Source organism: Lissotriton helveticus, chromosome 3_2 (genome assembly GCF_964261635.1).
Source record: "Lissotriton helveticus chromosome 3_2, aLisHel1.1, whole genome shotgun sequence".
NCBI classification, from domain to species: domain Eukaryota; kingdom Metazoa; phylum Chordata; class Amphibia; order Caudata; family Salamandridae; genus Lissotriton; species Lissotriton helveticus.
In genome coordinates, this window is record NC_136062.1 from 2345253 (window position 1) to 2367865 (window position 22613).

The 22613-nt window shown below is 46.7% G+C and overlaps 1 protein-coding gene across 1 annotated transcript in view; it reads right to left on the reverse strand.

The window, feature by feature from the left end:
• ADAMTSL3 (ADAMTS like 3) overlaps nucleotides 1-22613 on the reverse strand; it is a 2298702-nt gene that overhangs the window by 708291 nt on the left and 1567798 nt on the right. Inside the window, exon 14 of the mRNA XM_078684728.1 lies at nucleotides 2641-2788. Coding sequence (XP_078540854.1) covers nucleotides 2641-2788 — 148 coding nt within the window. The remainder of the gene's footprint in view (nucleotides 1-2640; nucleotides 2789-22613) is intronic.

Genomic DNA, 22613 nt, shown 5'->3' on the forward strand with positions numbered 1-22613 from the left:
AGGGGAAGGCTGAACTTTGGCGATTCTGCCGCATGCTCCCAGCAGTTACCTTGGGGATTCTGGAAGTGGGGGACCAAAGGAGGTCTCCCTGCCTGGCCCGTGAGTGTTGTGTACCCCTTTTGACATAGGATATACCTGGGGGGTGCCTAGTGGGCAAATTGACCCATGGGTCCTGAGGGGCCATGATTAAAATGTGCTCTCTCAGCACAAGGGAAATTAACGTAATTTATGTGGTAGATGTGCAGGTGTTCCTGTCACCAATGTGTTGTGAAAATTACTGTATACTGCCTAATTGGAGCGCAATAATGCTGTACCTAGGTTTTCACCATGAATAAGGTGAACCATGTGTTTTAATCATTACCTGCTGCATATCATGGCCTGAATGTCTTGATATGTCATTTTAATCCTAGCACTGACAGGATAGTGCGCATTATTTTAGGAATTGCATTTATTTCCGAGTGATGGTGCTTTTATGACATGTGCAATATAGAAGTATTTATCTTTTGGCAATAAGTGTGATGTTATGACAATTTCCTAGTTGGCAAAGTGATTATTGGGTTATGTGGTTTTGGTCTATGTTTATATGCAACACAGACATGCATTTTGCTGTACTACTGTGTGGAGTCTCTTTTGTGGTGTATTTATTGTGTCACTGGTGTGTGTGTGTTGTGAAAACATTTTACACATTGCCTATGGGATAAGCCTGACTGCTCTGCCAAGCAACCAAGGAGGTGAGCAGGGGCTATCTTGGATGTGTAACTCATTTACCCTGACTAGAGTGGAGGGTTCTGCCTGTCTTAGGTGCATAGCCTAGCCAATCAGAAACCCCATTTCTAACAATTGCCTCCAACTTAAGTCTCACTGCTTTTGTGCCGAGCTACCAGAGGCTAAAGCATAGGTTAACTTGGTGAATTTGGTGGTTCACTCTGACAGGGATTGGGATCATTGCTCGAGAAGGGGAAAAAAGAGACAAAAAGAGGAAATAACGAGTATTTTGCCTCATTGGGCCTCCTTACGCTTCCCCTGTGGAGTTGTAAGATTCGGACTCATTACCAGGTTTACAAAATGTCTTACATCTGGGAGTGCAGCAGAATCCATGGGTGTTGTGTGGGAACACCCACAGCAACACCCATGGCATGCAACTATCACACAAAGTGATGCATGAAAAGGGGCTGTATATACAAGACCATGATAAACCACGCAGGGTGCCTTTGTTTGGCCTTGTAAATATGGGCAGTACACTGCGCCACCTGTGCGTCAAAAATAGTGATGCACCGGTGGCGCAAGGGACTTGTAAATAAGCCCCTGGGTAGGGGTGGGCGGAATTTGCGGAATCGCGTTACGCAAACCCCCGCAAAAAGGTAAAAAATCTCCGCGAACACGCAGAAATTCTGCAAACATGCGGAATTGCTTGTTCGCAATGCTTTTTTACTGTTCGCAATCACTGTGGGCGTGCTGGGGGAGAAATATCTCGCGAGCACGCATTTAAGAACGTGAACAAGCAAAAAAATACACGAAGTCGCAGAACGCACAATTCTGGGCAATTTCGCGTTCTCCGCGGAACGCAAAATTACCCAAATTCCGCAAATTCCGCGAACGGAATGGAATTCACCGCCCAGGCCTAGTTGGCATCCTCAGATTGATTCGTAGGAGCAGCTCAAGTACAGTGAACAGTAGTATTGGCAACTGGTGACCCCAATTAACGCACTTTTATGCACAGACAAAATGAGAGTATAGAATAAAAACAGACAAAGTAATCTGCTAGAGCCTGTCATATCGCTTTGTCTTTTATAAATAAATCCACATTTTGAAACAATTTCGATTTTTGCATATCTTTTGGATATGTCTTACAAACAAAACATTTCCTAACAAGAATTTCTGAAATGTATACTTGTTTCTGTACTTTTGTGTATTGTGTTCACATCGTAGAAACCACTAAAATGGGGTCCCTGGTTTCCAACAATCATTCATCAGGAGTTCCAAAAATTCAAACGGTTAAGAACTGCTTCTTAGACCAAGAGCAAAATCATCTTTAACAACCATTGTTTTTAGGACTTTAGAAATAGTACCAACATGTTGTGTCATTCAAAAGCTTACATATACCTCAGAAGTAGATGACTCAAGAGTCTGGAGTGCGATCTTTCCTGCTATGGTCTGGGGGCACCAATTAATCTCAGTGTCTGCATGTAAAATTTAAACTATTAATTTGAGGTAGATCGTTTCCTCAAATTGTAAACTGCTTAGAAGATGACGAATTATTTGGAAAACGAGGCTTACCTCTTAACAATGTGAACTATGTTGCAGCGGATTAATCACAGGACTTCTGTGGCCGGGTATGTTACAGTATACTACAGCGGCTGACTACTGAAGGATGGGCAATGCTGAAGTTAAGAAGGTGCATGCACAGCAAATATGCAACACTTAAATACTTGTTCTAAGTGGTAGTGATGTGGGCCTATATAAAAGATGAATGAGTAAGTAGGTCTTCCAGGCTGCAACTATTTGTACGCATTGATGATAAATGCAAAATGACCATGTCAATTTTGGAATAACAAAATGCTCTTCTAATACTTTCTACATGCTAAACAATGTAAAGACACATGGTCAAAGTAAGAATGTCATAAGCACAACTGTGGTTACCTCTTGGCTTGTAACATGGTACTGCAACTATACACTCTTCTTTTATATGTGGCTTCAATTGTGGGTTGCACCCACCAGTATGTTGTCCGCGATGATCATTGCACAGTACAACCCTGTATCGCAAGCCACGGCCACATGTCACCGTGCACTAAAATAAAACAATATACATTAAAAAGTAGCTATGTACAAAGTCATGCAAAAACAATATTCACAATTAAAAATTGCTGGTGTGAGCACACTGTCCTTTTTATCAATCTCACTTGTTTTCATTCTGTACACACTGCTCTGTCACCAATGTTATTATCACCACGAATACCACCCACACCAATACCCCCATCATCAGTGTTGTCAGTACCCCCAACAATGCCCTCAATATCAATTCCACCATCAATACCACCATTTATACCAAATACACCATCAATAGCAGCAAACCCGAACCACCGCCTCTCATTCCATGCACCCATCAGAAACCTTCGCTCCACCCATCTGCCCTTGCCACAGTCCCTTGGATCTGCAAGACCATGACCGGAGGATGATCCTTTTCCTGCCTCGCCGCCAGAACCCAGAACACCCTGCTTCTTCACCTCAGCCTATCCCAGTCGCTGACTCAATTCAGGAAGGATCTCAGGATCTGGCTCTTCGACTGAACCTCAGCGCCCAGTCAGACCTGCAGTCACCCCAGCACCTTGAGACCCTCAGAAGCAGTCATACTTTAGAAATATTGATTGATCAATACCACTGCAAGTACCATTGCCACAAATACCACCACTACCAAACATTGATCAATACCACCACCAGTAATACAACCACCAAAACATCCAATGTCACATTACCTCCACTACTAGTATTACCACAACTAATGCCACATCACAATATCAGTAACCCCATAAGCACCAATTCCACGTCTCCTCCAATACCACCATCAATATCACACCACTGATACTATCAGTACTACGATTAAAACCAATTCTACCAACAGCAGCACTGCTTGTGTCATCACCATCAATACTACTTTTATGAATGCCACCATCAATACCATCCTCACTAATACCACCATTACTTCCAATAGTTCTCTTACATCAATACTGCACCACCACTAGTAGAACTAATAAATACCAACACCAATACCACCTACACCAGTATCACCACTACCAACAGTACCTCCACCAACAGCAGCAGCTCCACTACCAATACCACAAACAATATCACCAACAACACTTAAACCACCATCAATACCACCAACAATAATACGAAGACCACCACTCGTACCAACAATATCAGTGCCATCACCTCACAAATACTTCCACCACCAACACTGCTGTGTATTGGCAAAGGTATTCAGTTAATGATACGTTTGATACATATTTCCTTAAAATGCATAACCATCTCTGGGGGCCCTGCCTGAGTCCACATGAGGAGGACCCATCTGAGCCCCGCTGGGCCCTGCGGCGTGGGCCACTGCTGCTGGTGCTGCCGGTTGCTGTCTGCTGGAGGGCGCACTCCTGTGAACAGGCCTGCAGATAAGGAGTGGGGGCGCGGTGGTGTCTGGTCTGGGGGTGTGGGTCGGCTGTCAACCGGGCAGCAGGCAGGGCGCGGGGGGCCCCCTTGGCTGGTGTGACTACTCCCCCCTCCTCTCCCTGTCCCCCGCTCCTGGCGGGTCACCTAGGATTTGTTGGTGGGGGGAGCTGGCCCCTTCCGTGTGGCAATGGTGGCGGCATAGCCTGCTCGGCTTATCCTCCTGGACCCGGGGCGTGGGTGTGAGCGCTTCGTCCCACGGTGGTGGTAGACGGAGAGCCGGTGGCTCCTTTGGGGCTGCGACTATAATCACGTGAAGCAGGATTCGTGGGACCGCCAATCACCCCTTGGGTCGCTAACACATCCCTGGGGGCAACGGCTTGCATCGACCCCCCCCTCCGGGACACAGTGCCCTTTCTGGATCTCCTCATCTGCTGTGTGCTGTTGCCATGGCAGACCGTTCTGTGGCTCTGGTAGAAGGGGACTAGCCTGTGGACCTTGATCGCGACCCTTCCTTCTGGCCATCTAAGCTGGCTGCACCTCTTGGGAGGCGGATTGGGCTGTCCCGGGCCATCACACCGGCTCCTTGTACTTCACGGCTCCCTGGTTCAGCTCCGTTGCCTCATCCGCCTTCCAGTGTGGGGTCCGGCTGGGGGGTCCTTGAGAATCCGTCCCTCTCCGGAGGCCGAACATGGGTAGAACGGACAGATCAACGAAGGTCCTCGCCACCCAGAAAAAAATGGATCGCTTCACCACCCAGAGGGGGAGATACTGGGGGAGTGGCTGGGCAGGAGGCTCCTCCGTCCGCAGAATTGGCCGCCATCCTCCAGGCCATCCACACATCCCAGACCTCGGTGGAGGGCAAAATTGCAGAAGTGAGAGTGGACATGACTCTCATCAGGCAGGACCTCTGCAACGCGACCGCCCGGATTAAAGAGACTGAGTCCAGCACCTCCATTGTGGATGACGACGTGCAGCAACTTAAGGGGCAGGTGGCCTGTCTTCAGTCTCAGAGTTGCACCGCCAGGCGGAGGACGCTGAAAACAGGCCCAGATGCAACAACCTCCACTGGTGGGCTTTCAGGAAGGAGAGGACAGAGTCGTGCCGTTGGCTTCCTGGAGGGGTGGCTGAGGTTGTGGGTCCCTGGGGGATCCCTATCCCCTTGGTTTGCAATCGAGCGGGCTCACGGGTCCCTGGTCCCCAAACCAATGCCGGTTGCTCCCCCCTGCTCTATCACAATGCGGGTTCTTAACTTCAAGGATCGAGACATCATCTTGTCTAAAGCCCACAAGCAACAACGGCTCCTCCGCAAAAACTGCGCCATTATGATCTTCCCAGACTACATCCATAAGGTCCAGGGCCAGCGTTGCTCCTTCGGAGAGGTCAAGAATAAGTTGAGGGCACTTAACATTCAGTATCGGCTCCTCTTCCCAGCTTGCCTGTGGGTGGTATTTGCAAACAAGACACTGTTTTTCGACAGCCCGGGGGAGGCTTGGACTTGGGCAATGGAAGAGCGACTTTTGCGGCCTGAGGGTTGTGCCCTGGGTGGGGGTGATGCGGGGGGCGTGTTCAGCCACTCCACTCCCTCTGCTCCCCAGCCTCCACGTAATCGATCCCACAGGTGCTGTGATCGGAGGCGGGCCCGCTCGGACTCCCCACCGGGTCACTCACACCAGCCACCCCAGGTCGAAGAGGGAACGCCGAATGAGAGGCGCTCTGGTTGCTCTGGCCGATTGGACGGAGGAGGTGCTGCCTCCCGGCCCTCCGCGATTGACCTCCCGGACACGGACCTCTCCTGTAACCCTGCTTGAGCTGATCTCTGCCTGCCGGTCCTTGCTCCGTGGCCTGAGACGGTGCTCTGACTCAGAACTGTTCGTAACTTCCCGATGGTCTTTGTAAACACGCGTTCGATTATGAGGAGGGGTCCTCCACGCTTCCCCATTCCCAGGCGTTTTAGTTTGGTTGTTCGCCCCGTGTATATGGGTGATGTTTATTGGGGGGTCGACAGATGCTTCTGTTCCTGAAGTGTATGATGGGGGTGGGGGGTGGAGGAGGGAGAGGGGATGGGATTTAGGAAAGGTACGTTGTTCTGCTTTTTGTCGGTTTTTGTTTCAGCTACCACGGAATGACACATGCTACCAGAGGGAGGATGGGGTGTGTCCCCTTAGCAAGCGAACACACACATCACGCAGGCTCCCAAGCGCGTTTGTATGGGAAACAGCCATCACAACGCGGGCATAACAACGCAATACCATTACAACGAAACTTTTACAACGCAAGATCCATTGTAATGCATGCTATTACAACGCATGCCATTACAACGCATGCCATTACAACGCAGATGCTATTACAACGCATGCCATTACAACGTAAGTATGGGTAAGTATTTAATTTAATTAATATTAATTTAATTTTAATTTAAATTACTAACTAACATTAATTTGATTATGTTAATTAAATTTAATTTTAATTGAATGTAATATATTTTAATTTAATTTAATGTAATTTAATTAAACTCCTACACTATCCAACACTTACCCTACTATTACACCCCCTGGAGTTACAATAGTAATTTTAACCCCTACACTATCCAACACTTACCCTACTATTACACCCCCTGGAGTTAGAATAGTAATTTTAACCCATATACTATCCAACACTGACCCTACTCTAACACCCCCTGGTGTTAGAATAGTAATTCTAACTCCTACAATATCCTACACTTACCCTACTATTACACCCCCTGGAGTTAGAATAGTAGTTTTAACCCCTACACTATCCAAAACTTACCCTACTATTACTCCCCCTGGAGTTATAATAGTAATTTTAACCCCTACACTATCCAACGCTTACCCTACTAGAACATCCCCTTAAGTTAGAATGGTAATTTTAACCCCTACACTATCCAACGCTTACCCTACTAGAACACCCCCTTAAGTTAGAATAGTAATTTTAACCCCTACACTGTCTAACATTTACACTACTATTACATTCCCATTAAGTAAAATTAAAACATACTTACCCATACTTACTTTGTAATGGCATGCGTTGTAATAGCATCTGCATTGTAATGGCATGCGTTGTAATGGCATGCGTTATAATAGCATGCGTTGTAATGGATCTTGCGTTGTAAAAGGTTTGTTGTAATGGTATGTGTTGTGAATGCATGCGTTGTAACGTCATTCATCCATTTGTATACCCAAAGCCATACACTCAGCCTAGACCAGGAAACGCCTGTCATGACAGATAACACTTCACCTATGGCATCTCTCCACGTGTTGTCGTGGAATGTCAATGGCCTGTTGGACCGGCACAAACGCACGGCAGTCCTAAGGTACACGCAGTGTCTCCACATAGATGTCCTCCTGCTCCAAGAAACACACCTCTTAGGTAACTGCTGCCCCTTCTAAGCTCGCTATGGTTATGATAGAATATGGCAGTCTGGCTTCTCCAGGGGCTCACGAGGGGTTGCCATCCTCCTGAGGCGTACACTGCCCTTTGTGCTCTCCCAAGTGGTACATGAACCTCAAGGCTCATCTGTGACAGTTTGCAGATTGCTGGCTGGTTCTCCCCTCACTCTGATGTGGGTATATACCCCCCTCCATGCTCATGCCCACGCTTGCACACACTGCTGCCCTGCTACAAAATATGCCTGCTGGCAACATGGTATTGCGGCTGACTTTAATGCAGTCTTAGCCCCGGCCCTCGACACAACGGGACCTCCATCTGCCGCCCCGGCGGCGAGTGCGAAACAATTGAAAAACTGGTCTGAGTCCCTGGGGCTCTGTGATGCATGGCGCACATGTCACCCACGCAGCACCCGATTCACACATAACTCCGTGGCCCACCACACCCAAGTGCGCATAGATGCGATCTTTGTCCCCGCGCCCAACTATTCCATGATTCTTGACGTCCGCATATTGCCCAGAGGCATTTCCGACCATTCCCCGATACTCCTTAGCACAGGGGCCCCCTTCCTCGGCCCGCCAAACATGGAGGATGAACGCTTGGTTCCTCCAGGACAAAGATTTCAAGCAGGCAGTGGAGAAAGAGCTTAAACAATATTTTGCTATCAACGATGGCTCGGTAGCCTCCCCGGGCACCCTATGGGAGGCAGGGAAGGCAACCATACGAGGTATCGCAAAAAGGCAGCTTAAGACCCAGAGGCAATCACAGTTGCAGGAGATCTCTTCCAAGGAAGTGCAGACGCCTCACTTGGAACAGCTATTATTCACGTCAGAGGATGCCGCCCAGACTTGACAATTAGCCCTCATCCGGGATGACATTAAACAACTATCCATGGATGCAGCCAAGCTCCTCTGGAGGTCTTCGGTAGCAAGAGTTTACGGCTGGGGGGGACAAGAACGGCACGATCTTGCACAGATTGGCCACGTACCCCAGGGTGAATCGTATCATCCCAGAGGTGGTTGATGATGCCGGAGCGGTGCAATGTGCTCCCGTGGCAATGGCAAATACCTTTGCTGCATACTACCGAAGGCTGTACACAGCACACCCCCCGAGCTGTCCGTGGCAGCTCTCCTTGACGGGGGTAGGGTGTGCCTTCCTAGGCTGGACCCGGCCGCTCAGAAGGACCTAGAGCGCCCCATCTCCTTGAAAAAAATTGAGGAGGCGATCACCCTGGTCTCCCCGGGTAGGACCCCAGGTCCAGATGGCCTTCCGCAGGAGTATTATGTGGTATACAGAGGCACCCTAGTGCCCTACCTGGCAAGCTTATTTAATGAAGCCGTGAAGAGAGGTTCCTTTCTGCCGGAAAGGGACATTGCCACCATCGTGGTTCTCCCAAAATCCCAGCCTTCCTCCCGAATGTGTGCAGAGTATCACCCCATATCCCTCCTCAACACTGAAATCAAGCTATATGCCACCATTCTGGCTCAACGACTTAAACCTTACTTGGCCTTACTTGTGCACCCGGACCAATGCAGGTTCATGCCTCAGCGTGGGACCCGTCACTGCCTCCGAAGGCTGCAGCTAGCTCTGGCACACTGGCACCTGCTTACCCCATATTTGGCACTCCTGTCCATAGACTTCAAAAAAGCACTCAATTCAGTGGACTGGACATACCTACAGAGTGTGCTGACTGAGATGTGGTTCGGGCCCAACTTCCGTTCCTTGGTCTGGGTCCTGTACGCTCACCCGAGAGCATGAGTACAGGTCAACGGGGTACTGTCGGAGGCCATCCCCATTGCCAGGGGCACTAGGTAGGGATGTCCCCTTTCTCCTTTGCTATTCGCCCTGGCGATGGAGCCCTTGGCTTCCCTGGTGCGGGCTGAAGACCGCCTCCACGGATGGGAGTTGCCCAATACTGACACGGACAAGATCGTATTATACGCGGACAATGTCCTTGTCTTCCTGTCCGACCCAGCCTCCTCCAGGCCACACTGCCTCCAGATCTTGCACTCTTTCGAGCAGGCCTCAGGGCTGCGGCTAAATCCTGGGAAATCAGTGCTGGTCCCCCTGCATATTTCTAGAGAATGCTTTGATTGGCAGTCTACCATACCACTCTGGAGGCAGTCCTTTAAATAGCTGGGGATTTGGATTACCCTTCTTCCCGAGCTGGGCTGGTCCCTCAAAGTGGCCCCGTTGGTTAAGAAGGCCAAGGATGACCTCCTTAAATGGAAAGCACTGCCTCTGAACCCCCTGGCCCTGTTTAAAATGATGATCCTCCCCAGATTCCTTTACGTCCTACAGAATGCCCCTAGGACTTGGTTCCGGGAACTGGGCAGTCTAATCAACAAGGGGCATATTATCAAGCAAAGGCGATAAAATTATCGGCGCTTTATCGGCAAGAAACTGCAGCTAAAGCGGCAAATAATGCCTTGATAATATGTCCTTGTGAATTCCCATAGCAGCCCAGGTTAACACCAGAACCTGGGCTGCTATGGGAATTCACAAGGACATATTATCAAGGTATTTATCGCCGCTTTAGTGGCAGTTTCCTGCCGATAAAGCGATGATAATTGTATCGCCTTTGCTTGATAATATGCCCCCAAGTTTCTCTGGAGTGGAGGACGGGCCTGCGTGGCTCTGTCTGCTTGCCAGATTCCCTCCTACGATGGCGGTATAGGGATGACACACTTGTATCTGTATTTCTTGGCGGCACATCTCCTGGTAGTCCATGATTGGTTCAATGGGGGCTGGTCGGACCCAGCATATAGGCTTGAACTGAGCGAACTGGGGTTCCCTGACATCCAGGCCATGATGTATGGGGGCCCATTCCAACCCGACTGCCTGATGTGACGCGCTCTGTGTTATTGACCTGGCAGGCATCGCTCCGTCACACTGGGTGGTTGGGGAAGTTGACCCAGTGTGCTCCCCTCTGGCACGGGGCTTGGCTCCGGGAAGTTAGTGGACTACAGGGGTTTAAAATTTGGGACCTTATCGACATCTCCCAGCTAGGGGACATATGGGCCAGGGGCCACGTGCTGACCTTCCAGGAGCTCCAAACTCGCTACTCCCTACATTCACCCCAGTTTTATAAATATTTGCAGTTGAGACATGCCCTCCATATGCATATTACGGATGACACGAGGCTCCCCAAATATATCCCCCTGAGGCTCATACGATGATGGGAGACTTGGGTAAGGGGGTGTCTCTTGCATTTACCGCAACCTAGTTAACAACACCCCCACATCCCTAGATAAGTTGAGGAATCAGTGGGTGGACTGGGTGGGCCCCCTTGATGAGGTGAACTGGCGCGATGCCCTTATGGCCCCCAGAACAGTCACCGTCTCCGCCAAACTCAAGCTGAGTCAGCTCTACTACTTACACGCTGCCTACCTCACTCCCCTGCGCCTGTATCGAGCGGGCTAGCGCCCAGGTGCGTCATGTGTGAGATGTAACCATGTCCCGGCCGACTTCCTCCATATGGTTTGGTTGTGCCCCTGCTTAGGGCAGTTCTGGGGATCTATTTAAGTGGAGCTAACGGAGGTACTGGGCTGGGAGGTTCCTCATGATCCACGTCACTCTTTGCTGGGGATCACTGATGGGCTGGACGGGTCCAGGACTGACAAGTTATTTTTTAATACAGCTATGATGGTGGCCACGAGGGTCATAGCAGCAGCTTGGGAAAGCCCCGACTCACTTTCCCTGGAGAGGTGGCGTAGAGGGGTGGATTGGTGTGCGACCCCGGAGAAATCCCTTTAAAAAGCCAAGGGGTGCGTTAAGAAATACCATAGAGTGTGGGGTTAGTGGTTGAGGAATGTGGAGGGTCCTGATTAACCTGGTTCCAAATCCCGTTTGTGTAATTTTTATGGGGTTCGTGGTTGGGGGGTACATTGCTTTCATGAATGGATTCAAACTCGTGATTTCCGTGTACTGGCTGAATTGTTTTATGTGTTTTAAAATCAATAACATGTGCTAACAAAAAAAAATGCATGACCATAGACCCCATAAAGGAATATAAACAAAGGCTGCCCTTTGAAGGTGCAAAACAAAATCAGTTGATTGTTTAATTGAGAATGGTATAATGAGCATGCCTTGGACGATCAGCTATGCCAGAAAGCGCATTTTAGAGCCTGGACATTTTGGTGCAATGAAAATTGATTTTATTTCTGCAAGAAATCCCATTTGCGTATTGTGAACTGTGTAAGCTCTTCATTATCTTATTTATGCACCTCGGCTTGGGATTGAGGCAAGCTTTGTCTTCTCAGTGGTCATGTATGTCTCAAGAATTGAGAAAGCACTCACTGTATCAGAGACTGACTTTGCATAAGTGACACTGGCTGGCATGTGCCTGGATTTACATATTTTAGTTAGCCATTTGCTGATATCTGAGTGTGATCCACAGGGCATGAATTTTAATCTAGAAAAGACCAACCCAGGCTTTTGTCCATTCCTAGTCATTAAATGGAGTACCATAAGTGGGTGATAATATTAATTATGTAAGGCACTTGGATGTGAAAGAAAATGAGTACAAGTTCAGCACTGATTATAATTATTAGGATTATCTTAAAAGCAAAATTACTACTGCACAGCTAGCAAACGTATCTGCCAAGTACTATGTGGTTTATAATATATGGCAGAAGAGAAATTATATATTGTCCTTAATGGCATATGGTGCATGCGTTGAATCAACAGGCCAAGTGTGAATTAGCATGTAAAACACAATTGAAGTATGTTTTTAAAATCATTCCAACTCTTCTGCAGAGCAAATTTTATAAGGGAAATATACATTGATATAAATCTCTTGACTCGAAATTCACATCGCTAAGGTATGTTTCCTAAAGTATGTATTATAAAATGCCTACAATTGCTACTTTGCCTATCATTTGTATTTCCTTATTCTCTTGACTGACACAAATGATTATTTATAGCCATTTAAATACAAAGAGTTTTTTTAAGTACTTGTGGCTACAAGGGAGGCTTGTTAAAGTGTAAATAACCACAAATGTATGGTCTATTGTTCTCAAAGGAGTCTGCAAAGTGTCTATATCTTCTGACTCACAAAACGGTTTCCACATGAAAGTGAAGGTTTTCTAACTCTCGAAAACCCCTGATGTATGTTTTATGAGCTTGGCAGCCTCGAACCAAATCCCAAGTCATACTGCTGAAAACAGGGTGAAGACATGCTGAGGAAAGACTAGAATTGTAGACATAAAGGTCTCTTTCACCTATAAGCAGGCTACGCTTGGCCCAAGAACCCAACTTTAGTCTTGAATATAGAGGCAAGAAACGGAATAGCTACTTTCTTGCATCAGTGCATCTGTCTGCTCGTGGGACCGGACTTGCCTTCTAGGGCTGGTAGTCTGCAAACCCTCAAACACAAAATCCCAATAAACTGCCTCCATAGCACATCATCAACAAAGAAGCCTTACAAATCATTGATATTGCAGTCCATCTAAAGTTCCTTCAGAGACAGGGATGAAGCATCAGTGTGGGAACAATGAAATCTTTGAAGGCTTTATTACAGCTTTTTACTTGTCTGAGTATTAAAATGATGATTTCATACAAGATGAAGGATTGATGAATAGGATTTATTCATAAGTGACATCCATCAGCATCAACGACACAGTCAGCCTTTTCTCTCCAGGCTCGAAGCCCATCTCCTCTTAACTCCCATCCCACATTCCATGACATCATAGGATTCTGCATTGACAGTATTCCTCAGTAAATTACAACACATCCTCCCCTCACTGAGAGAAAAAAAAAAGTAAAACTCTAGAAACAATAAATTAACATTAAAATGCGAATAAAACAATAGTACAGAATATACCATTAATATTACATCATAACGTAATCTTTGAACTTCCTAGGAAGATGTTGATCCCTTCGAGGAAGAGTTTTTAACCCAAAATCAGATGATGACTTTGAAAATCCAGATCCTTGCCCATCTTCAGAGACATGAGCAGCATTAAAAGAATGAGCTGAATGCTTCATTGGAAGCTTCACTAATCTAGACATACTCCACACACAACCTGTGTTGACCCTTACAACATTTTTCTTGATGGAAACAATTGTGAAAGGACCAATAAAAGTGGATCTACCTTTCAAAGTATGTTTTGAATTTTTCACCAAATCTTCATCCCCAACATTCCATTTCTTGACTCTTACATGCATTCTTGAATCATAATCCTCCTATTTTGATATCTAAACATTCTCTCTCGTCTAACTTCCTTAGAAATTGCCACATCAGAACACGCAGGCATCCAAGACGGGTTTAACTTAGAAACAGCTTTCCTACCTCTTAGAGCCTCAAAAGGCGACACCAAAGTAACAGCATTGGGTATAGTACGGTGCGCCCACCAAGTCTCCCTTAAAATGTTACTGAGTGAGATTCTTGAATCAAGAGCACGTTGGACACAATCTTTAACAACTCGATTCATTCTCTCAGCTAAACCATTAGCCTGAGGTGCATACAATGCTGTTTTCTGGTGAACTATATTACCATCTTCGAGAGATTCACGCATTTCATTTGATACAAATTGTATGCCATTATCGGTTATTAAAAATTAAGGCATACCTTCAGAAGCAAACACATCTTTAAGAAAATCGATGACAGACTTAGTATTTGCAGAAGAGACACATTTTGTGAATACCCATTTGGAGGTGTAATCAACTAACAATATGACATAACGCTCATGAGATGATAACAGTTCAAAAGGTCCCATTATGTCTAAACCCAATTTCGTCCACACAATTTCAGGAATCTCAACCGACGATAATGGTGCACGATTAGGAGTGTGTGATTTATCACTTACAGCACAAGACACACAATCTTTGACAACATCCTCTACCATGTGATCCATCCCAGGCACCAGTATCTTTCTCTGACCCAGGCCTTAGTTATACTTCAGCCTAAATGGCCCTCATGAGCAATGTTAATAATTCTGTTCCTGAAATCAACAGGAGGAACCACCCTCTCACCCCTCATTAAACTTCCCCCAGTAAATGAGATTTCATCCTTAATTGACCAATATGCTTTGATGTCACAATCCAATGTTTTATAGTCTGGTCAACCTTGTCTAATCCACAACTTAAGTGAAGGTAAAACTCCATCCTCATTCACCCCCTTCGTCCATTCCTCATATGTCAAGGTAGATTCAGCAAACCCAACATACACATTCAATACAATTGTTCTCCACTACACCTTCCACTGGTAAAAAAGATAAACAATCTGCATACTTGTTACAAGCTCCTGATATATACTGCACCTGAAAATTGTATTCTTGCAACCCTTCACTCCAGCGTTTAATTCTGGGAGTAATGTATTCACTATGTCTACATGAAAAGATTTGAACCAAGGGATGATGATCTGTTGTAATCAAAAAAAGGAATACCCCACAAATAAAACTTAAAGTGTTGAATAGCCGCAAAAACACTCAAAGCCTCCCTCTCAATACAGAAATAATTAATTTCCTCGTATCTAAGAGCTCTAGATGAAAAAGCCATTGTCCTGTGTTCTCCATTAACCACTTGAGAGAGTACTGCCCCTAATCCTTTAAGACTCGCGTCAGTGGTCAAACCAGTCTTCTTATTTACATCAAAATGTCCAGGGTGGGCATCTTCCCAATCTCCATCTTAATTCTTTCAAATGCCTCCTGACAATCGTCAGACCACGTAAAATGTGTTCCTTTTTTGAGCAACGCTATAATGGGTTCAGTCACAGAAGCAAATCCTTGTACAAATTTCGAATAGAACTCGGCAAGTTCCAAAAATGACCTCACCTGGTCTTTATCCTTTGGTGTGGGAGACTTCATGACGCACTGTGCTAATTCAAGTTTTGGCTGTATACCATCACCAGAAATTACGTGACCCAAATATGTGACAGTCTCTACTCCAATTCGAAATTTTTCTCTTTTCACCGTTAGGCCTTTTTCCTTCAATCTTTGTAAAACTTCTACCAAAGTTTTACTATGTTCCACTTCTCCCTTCCCATAAACCAATATATCATCTTGAAAAAACATTATATTGCTTATGCCATCCAAAACTTTTTTCATGACCCTCTGGAAGCATGCCGCTGCCAAACCAAAGGGCATTCTCAGGAAGCGATATGCTCCCATAGGCGTTACAAAGGAAGTCAAATGCCTTGACTCTTTGTGCAACACAATCTGGTGGTACGCAGACGACAAATCTAGTACACTGAACACCCGAGCTCCCTTCAAAATGCTAAGAGATTCAGAAATGTTGGGTAATGGTTGCTTGTCAACCCAAATCCATTGATTCAAACCCCTCAAATCCACACACATTCTGACCCCAGCACCACCATCCTTCGGGGCCAAAACAATGGGGGCCAACCACTTTGAAGCTTCGATTTCTTCAATAACACCTAATTTAAGTAATCTCTCCAACTCAGACTTAAGTGGCTCCATCATCATGTTTGGCACCTTTCTCACTTTGTGCACACAGGGCACAGCCTTAGCTTTTAGAATGATCTTATGTTCAAATTCCCTGAGACAACCTAACCTGTCAGTGAAAAGCTCAGGAAATCTTTTGAAATATGTACAGTTTTGATCTTCATACACACCCTTGACATTCTCGCAGTCAACCAACATGACTTTATCCTTGGGGTTTTTTGCACTAGGGTTGAGCATGATTCCAAGGTCACGCTGATGTCTCCACCCAAACAAATTATCACCCTCTCAGCTACGTAGACTTTCCCTACAGTCGTTCTATTCTTGAATCGAATACAAGATTCAACATATCCCAAAACCTTCATCTTGGCACCTCCATAGCTGACTGGACTTATATCAAGAAGTAAAAGTGCATTACTATTTAAACCCACTATTTCATCCCATTGCTTGTTCCCTATCATCGTGAATGGAGACCCTGAATCTGCTAAAACTACAAAGTTAAAATCATCTACCGAAATATCGCATTCTGGTATGGATAATTTATCTGCATCCACTCTTCCATCCTAATTCCTAACACTCGAAACAACAGTACGCACCACTTCAGGATTTTTTCCTGGAACCAGAGTTGACTTGCAAACCCAAGCGTAATGCAGCTGGCCGCGCGACGCGAAGGGGAGCTAAGCGAGACAGCATCTTAGTCCCACATTCCGCGCGAGCAAAACGGTGCACGTCAGCCTGGCCGCCCCCCTTTCATGCGCGTCCAATGGGTGCGGGTCTCCAGGTGGGAGGGGCGGCCCTTAAGGGGTTTAAAGATAGCGCGGCAGCGAGGCTCGGCCTTTCCTGCCGTCGCGTTCCCGGCCTGTTGTGTTGTCCTGCCTCGTTGTCCTGCCTCGTTGCGCGGCCCGAGCGCTTTTCCGATCTGCCTCGCTGCGCCCATCTTGTCGACGTCTCCCCCACCCGTTTGGCCTGAGGTCGCGTTTCCGGGGCTGGTTTGTGTCGCTTGCGGTGAGTTTTGGGGGAGGGCCCCTCAGGCCTTTGGTTATGTTCGGCACTTTGTTCTGAAGAGGCGTGGAGGGTAGAGTGGACGGATGTTGTTTTCGCTTGCGGGGGGTTTTGCGTTTGCGGTTTGTGGGACCTGGGGGGCCGAGAGAGAATGTGGGATCAGTATTCTAGCACCTTCCGTGCCCTAGGCACTTTTCATACACACTCCTTCCTAGAGTGCGATTGTTATGAATATCAGCGTCGGCACCATGGGTTCATGTCGCCTTCTTTAAACCTTTTTAATGTAGCCGGCACTTTTCAACACTGTTTTAAAAAGTCGCGTTGATACCACGAACTTCGGATGTTTTATTCACTTGGTGTCCTCCATCTCCTTGTTGGAACTCGGTCACCAAGCCGAGGGATGTTGGGAATGGCAGCATCGGCACTATGAGTGCGTGCTCTTTCTTTGCGCCCTTTCTAGCCGGCGCGTCCCAACAAAATCAGGCAAGTCGTGTTGGTGCTACGCGGCTCGCATGTTTTGTTTGCCCATCATGGGTGTCCCCCATTAGCGTGTTGGAACTCCGGGAGCCAAGTTGACACAGCGCAGTTCGTGTGTGTTCCGACATTGCTGCTATGGTTGGCATAACTGCCGTGTAGAGGTTGTTCACGTTTTGCAGGTCCGGCCGGGCACGCCTCATTCATGCTTCCTGGGGTAACATACGCACGCTTTTAATTTATAGTGGATAAATTTGAGGTGTCCATCATTGGCGGGTAAAGGTTTGCTCTGCGGGTCAGGTGATGGGATTGTCCATGCCGCCTCGCTGCCGCGTGGGTGACCGTGGAGGTTTTTCAATTCGCTGGGGGCAACTGGCAAACGGCAGAACATGGCGGGTAGCACTTAGGGCAGCAATCTTATTAGCCGCCCACGTGAGGAAGCATTGGCCTAACGCTAGTGCCACTGTAAATTTGCCAATAATTCCAAAATGACGGGGACCCCCAAAGTACACAACGAGTTTGTCTTCATGTTATAAATGTTTTCTAATAGCAGTTATTAGGTTATGGATTAACTTAGCCATAAGCTTCACAGCATCTCGGTTGTATTTCTACCTTTTGCAAAATGGTCTTCATTTACTAAATATTTCAGGAAACGCGCCTGTGGTCCGGTGGGACAGACATGTCTCCGCATAAAGCATGTGTCCCGCTTTGTGTTGGTGCGCACGAGTTTGAATGCTCGGTGTTTGTGGGTTGTGCTCGATGCAGCCACTTGGCTGGGGATGGCTGCGTACGGATTTCCTTTTGCTTTGATTAACCATGACAGTACGGTAATATTCCAAGTACCGTAATATTCCACAAGTGCCCAGAGCCTGTGGCACTTTAGCATATAAAGTAATGATTGGGCTGGCAGAGGCTGATGGCTCCATCACATATTGTTTTCCGAATTGAAGCACTCAACACACCCAATTATTTTGGAGCACGGTCCTTAGAGCTGGTGACTTCCTGAACTAGAACATGCCGACTGTTCCCGATTTACTAAATGCTTGAGGTAGAGGCGTGTATTTACAGCATCTTTTCATGCAACACATGTTACCACGCATCCTGGAGATCTGTGGTTTTGTTGATTTAAGATTTGAGTCAAGAGGTAATGGAGTGCTTAGATTTGGAGACGCACGCAACGAAACAGACTAGGAGATGTTTCACACAAGTAAATAGGGCTATATGTGTATGCAAGGCGGAATAGGAATAAGGCCCAAGGTTTATGAAAACACTCATGTTTCTTTTTAGTTTGTTTCGTCAAAATTCTCGCCCGATAAATCTATGGGATTTTGATATACGCACACGTGTTTTCGTCTGTCGCAATTCTGAACCGTCTCGGCTATTTGAATATATATTTAAACTATCAGGGGCCTCTGTAAATTGATGCGTTCTACATACTGCATCTGCTTTCCTCAGCCTTGGCATGTGGATGTTTCGCTTTTGGAAATGTATTCACTCGTGCTTCACAAAAGTTAGGCGTTATGAATTTTAACGCTGCGCCACAGTTAATCTGCAGAAACAGTGACACGAGGCAGGAAACGTGTCGCTACCAATGTTCCAATTTCTATTACGAAGTGAAATTCTACGTTTTGCATGAAGCGGCAGTGTGGCCCCTTTAAGAGCCTTCAGAATAATTTTTAGGTGATCTGAATATATTAAAACGTTTCAATACAACTGCATCTCATATCCCGTTCTGGAGATCGGCGCCTGCGAGTTCGTTTTCCATTTCAATGTGGGGGTGGCGGCTCGCTTTCAGTACAAATGGTGACCGTGGGGAGGAAACGTACATCTAGTAATGTACCCAGGCGAGCGAGCGCTAAGGATAGGTGCGGGTTTCAGTTATGGGAGCGCCGTGACAATGGCAGAGCTCCGTGTCAGAGAGGTGGCACGGCGTGATAAGGCACAGGCCGCGAGGCCGTGCTGGGTTGGGGTCGGATACCGCCGCCATTGCTGGCCACGTGTTGGTCATAGCCGGCCGCCATGGCCGGCCATCATACCCGGCTGCCATTGCCGGCCACGCGGACATTGTGCCGCACGTTTAGTGCATGGTTAAGAGCAGGGACAGGAACTTCACCAGTTCGAGACACCTGGGGAAGTATAGGTACGGCATTAGTTCCACCCCAGCAGGGAAGAGAAAGCAAGCCTGAATAATTAGTAATGACTACAAAAGCAGTTTGCATGTACTACAATATCAGTGGATGAGCACGAAGGACCGATAGAGATACTGCATTATTGGTGCATAATAAAATGTACACATGCGGTAATTCACTAACGAGCACACAGCCGTCTAAAACTCCAGTGGAAGGGATGCATGGGTCGAATTGAAACCGGAGCAGCTCCTAACAGTTCGCAGATAGTGTGCAACAACAGCTACCACAACTGCCAAAATGTATATAGAGTCACAACAAAGCTCCAGCACTTCCAAAGTTGCCAGGGCGCTTTACCGATTGGAAGCGCTCCTTCACCCAAAGGAAGGGACAGTGAGGAAGTTCTAGCAGGGGGTAATACGATACGGGTTTCAAATTAAATTTAACTTGTTTGGCGCGGGAACTGCAGGGAGTTGCCATCGGGGGGAATTCACTTTGACTATGATCACCCATTTTCTACAAATTGCATACAGGCGGCAGTCTCTCTACGTGGCTATTGCCCATTGCACTCTATATTTTATATTTAACCTACACAATTTGCTTGATCTCTGTTTGTTTCCTAGCATAATGTGCATAAAAACTACATAAAAGCATATAAACATTGTGGTGAATTGATGCAGAACCTACCAATAGTGGACATAGTTATTGACGTGTGGAAAAAGGATGGCATCATTTTAAAATAGTTTCTTGGGCCTCCGCAACATATGTATTTCCCTGCTGATGCACTTTAGTGAGAGCAGAACTGTAGCATGCATATGTCATGCACAAATCCTGTACAAGTGTGCCTGTGCGGTTTAAAAGTATTTACGTTTCTGGTGTTCCGTGCTGATGCACTTTGGTGAGAGCAGAAAGGTAGCATGCATATGTCATGCACAAGCCCTGTAAAAGTGTGCCTATGCGGTTGAAAAGTATTTACGTTTCTGGTGCTTCATACAGGAGGTAGGACACAGGAACCCTGTGTATCGGGGGGGTTATGCCATGTAGATAGGGTCTGGGATCGTTGGGATTGCTGAACGGTCTGGAGGGGAGTGTAAAGGCCACGTGATTCTACGCTCAGTCCCTTCCTGGGCCGCCGCGTGCTCTTGGTGTGAGGTGCTGCTTCCTCTAAGTGTGAGCTGTGCATGGCATGGAGGGAAACAAGGTATAAGCACTGCGAGACGTGTGTGATTCAAACAACGCGTGGCAGTGGTGAATAACCCTTCTTGGTTTGATCTTCTAGAACACATAGCATGGAATAGATTGTCACACGTGACCGCACCATGTCTGGGATCACTCGGCACGGGACTGGTTGGAATCTTTTAGAAGTCAGTTGACCACGCAAGTTATTTTGGGACAGCGGGTGTGCTGACGAATGTCCTCCCAGGGATGGTCATGTTTCGGCAGTTTATGATGTGCATGCGGTGGGCTTCTGCTATTTGACCTCGGGAGCCGTCTCAGTAAGCTTTGGCTGGTGCACACGAATTTGCACGAGTCCCGCGGGGTAATGAATGGGCAAGCACCATTTATACATTAATTCTAAGTGGGTATTTAATTTCATGCTGTGGTAGTTGTTGTACTTGCTGCGGGTACCTAGTGTCTTCTGTCAAGAAGTGCACAAAGAAAAGCTGTTTAAACGGGCTAACTGTGGAGTCCATCGTTTTCTACATCTGCCAAAAAACAGAGCTTTGAACTGGACTAATGAGCTCGAGGGTACATTATGACGCGCTGATGCCCTAACACGCTTTTCACATGTCCTATTATTCTTGCCCTTACACGCTTTTCACACGCATATTATTCTTCGCGCCTGTGTCATCTGGGCGTTGCCAAACACATACCCTGCGCCGTTGGGCCAGAGTCCGTACACTGTGTATAGTTAAAAAAAAAAAAGCACTGGAACGCTTAACTTGTAATATTACGAAATTATATTAAATCATATGGAAGTTTCGAAGTGGTATTTGGTAGTATCTGGGGGGCGCATGTCCCGCAAGATACCATTCCAGGTCCGTTCGGTTCCCGACTTTCTATTCTGCTGCGCCACTTTGAAAGTCACAGTTGGTGGGGCCTTGAATGCGGTACTAAAGGTGCTACATAGGAGGTCAACAAGTGGAGCTTGACCAGTCAGCACCCACAACAGGCCCAGCGATGTCATGAAGCGGCAAACTTCACAAGTGCGACACGAGGTCATAATCCGAAATAAGAGTACCCCCGAAGTAAAAAATAATTTACCAAACGGGTATTTTGAGTGGCCTTGAGTAATCCCCTCAGGGAAGGGACTGGCATCATTGCCTTTAATGCCACGCATGTTTACCACAAGGATTGAAAATCTTTCCCTGGCTTGCCAACGGAGCCACACATCTGGGATACAGCCTGCTCGGTAAGATGGAGAGTGAGATATGAAACATGAAACCATCGCAGCGTTTTCACACCTCCCCTCCAATGAAATCTATCTGTTGTGAAGTTCAACTATGCGAAGTAACTTCAAGCAATAAAAGCTAATAGATCTGGTGGGGGGACACGTGGAAATATATTTTAGAGGGGAATTAATGCTGCAAGCTTAAATCCAAATGTGTCTAACTCACACATGTAATCCTGAAAGGCACTGCAATAGGATGCAGTAAACTTCATCACTTCAGGATTGTCATTTCGGATGTTTTGACATATTAATGCAATATCAGTTAACTAAACGCGCAGCATTATGACATAAGCACTCTATCTCGAAGGATATTTTGTCTTATTTTTAGTCCGGGTTCAATGCCACTGTAAGCATCTCAACATCCACCAGGTAACCATTATGACACAAAGGTGTCTTCATGTGTAAAGCGTGTGCATATGACCATTCAGGCTAGCTTATGTGTCTTCTTTACTGACTACGTCACACAGCTGCTGTAGTTTTAATTAAACAGTGCCATCGTTGGGTCGGAGCGAGTTTATGTACACATTGAGAAGGCATCCATTTAGGAGCGAGCTCTGGTGTAAACACATGGCCGAGTGTGCGGTGGGTGACAAG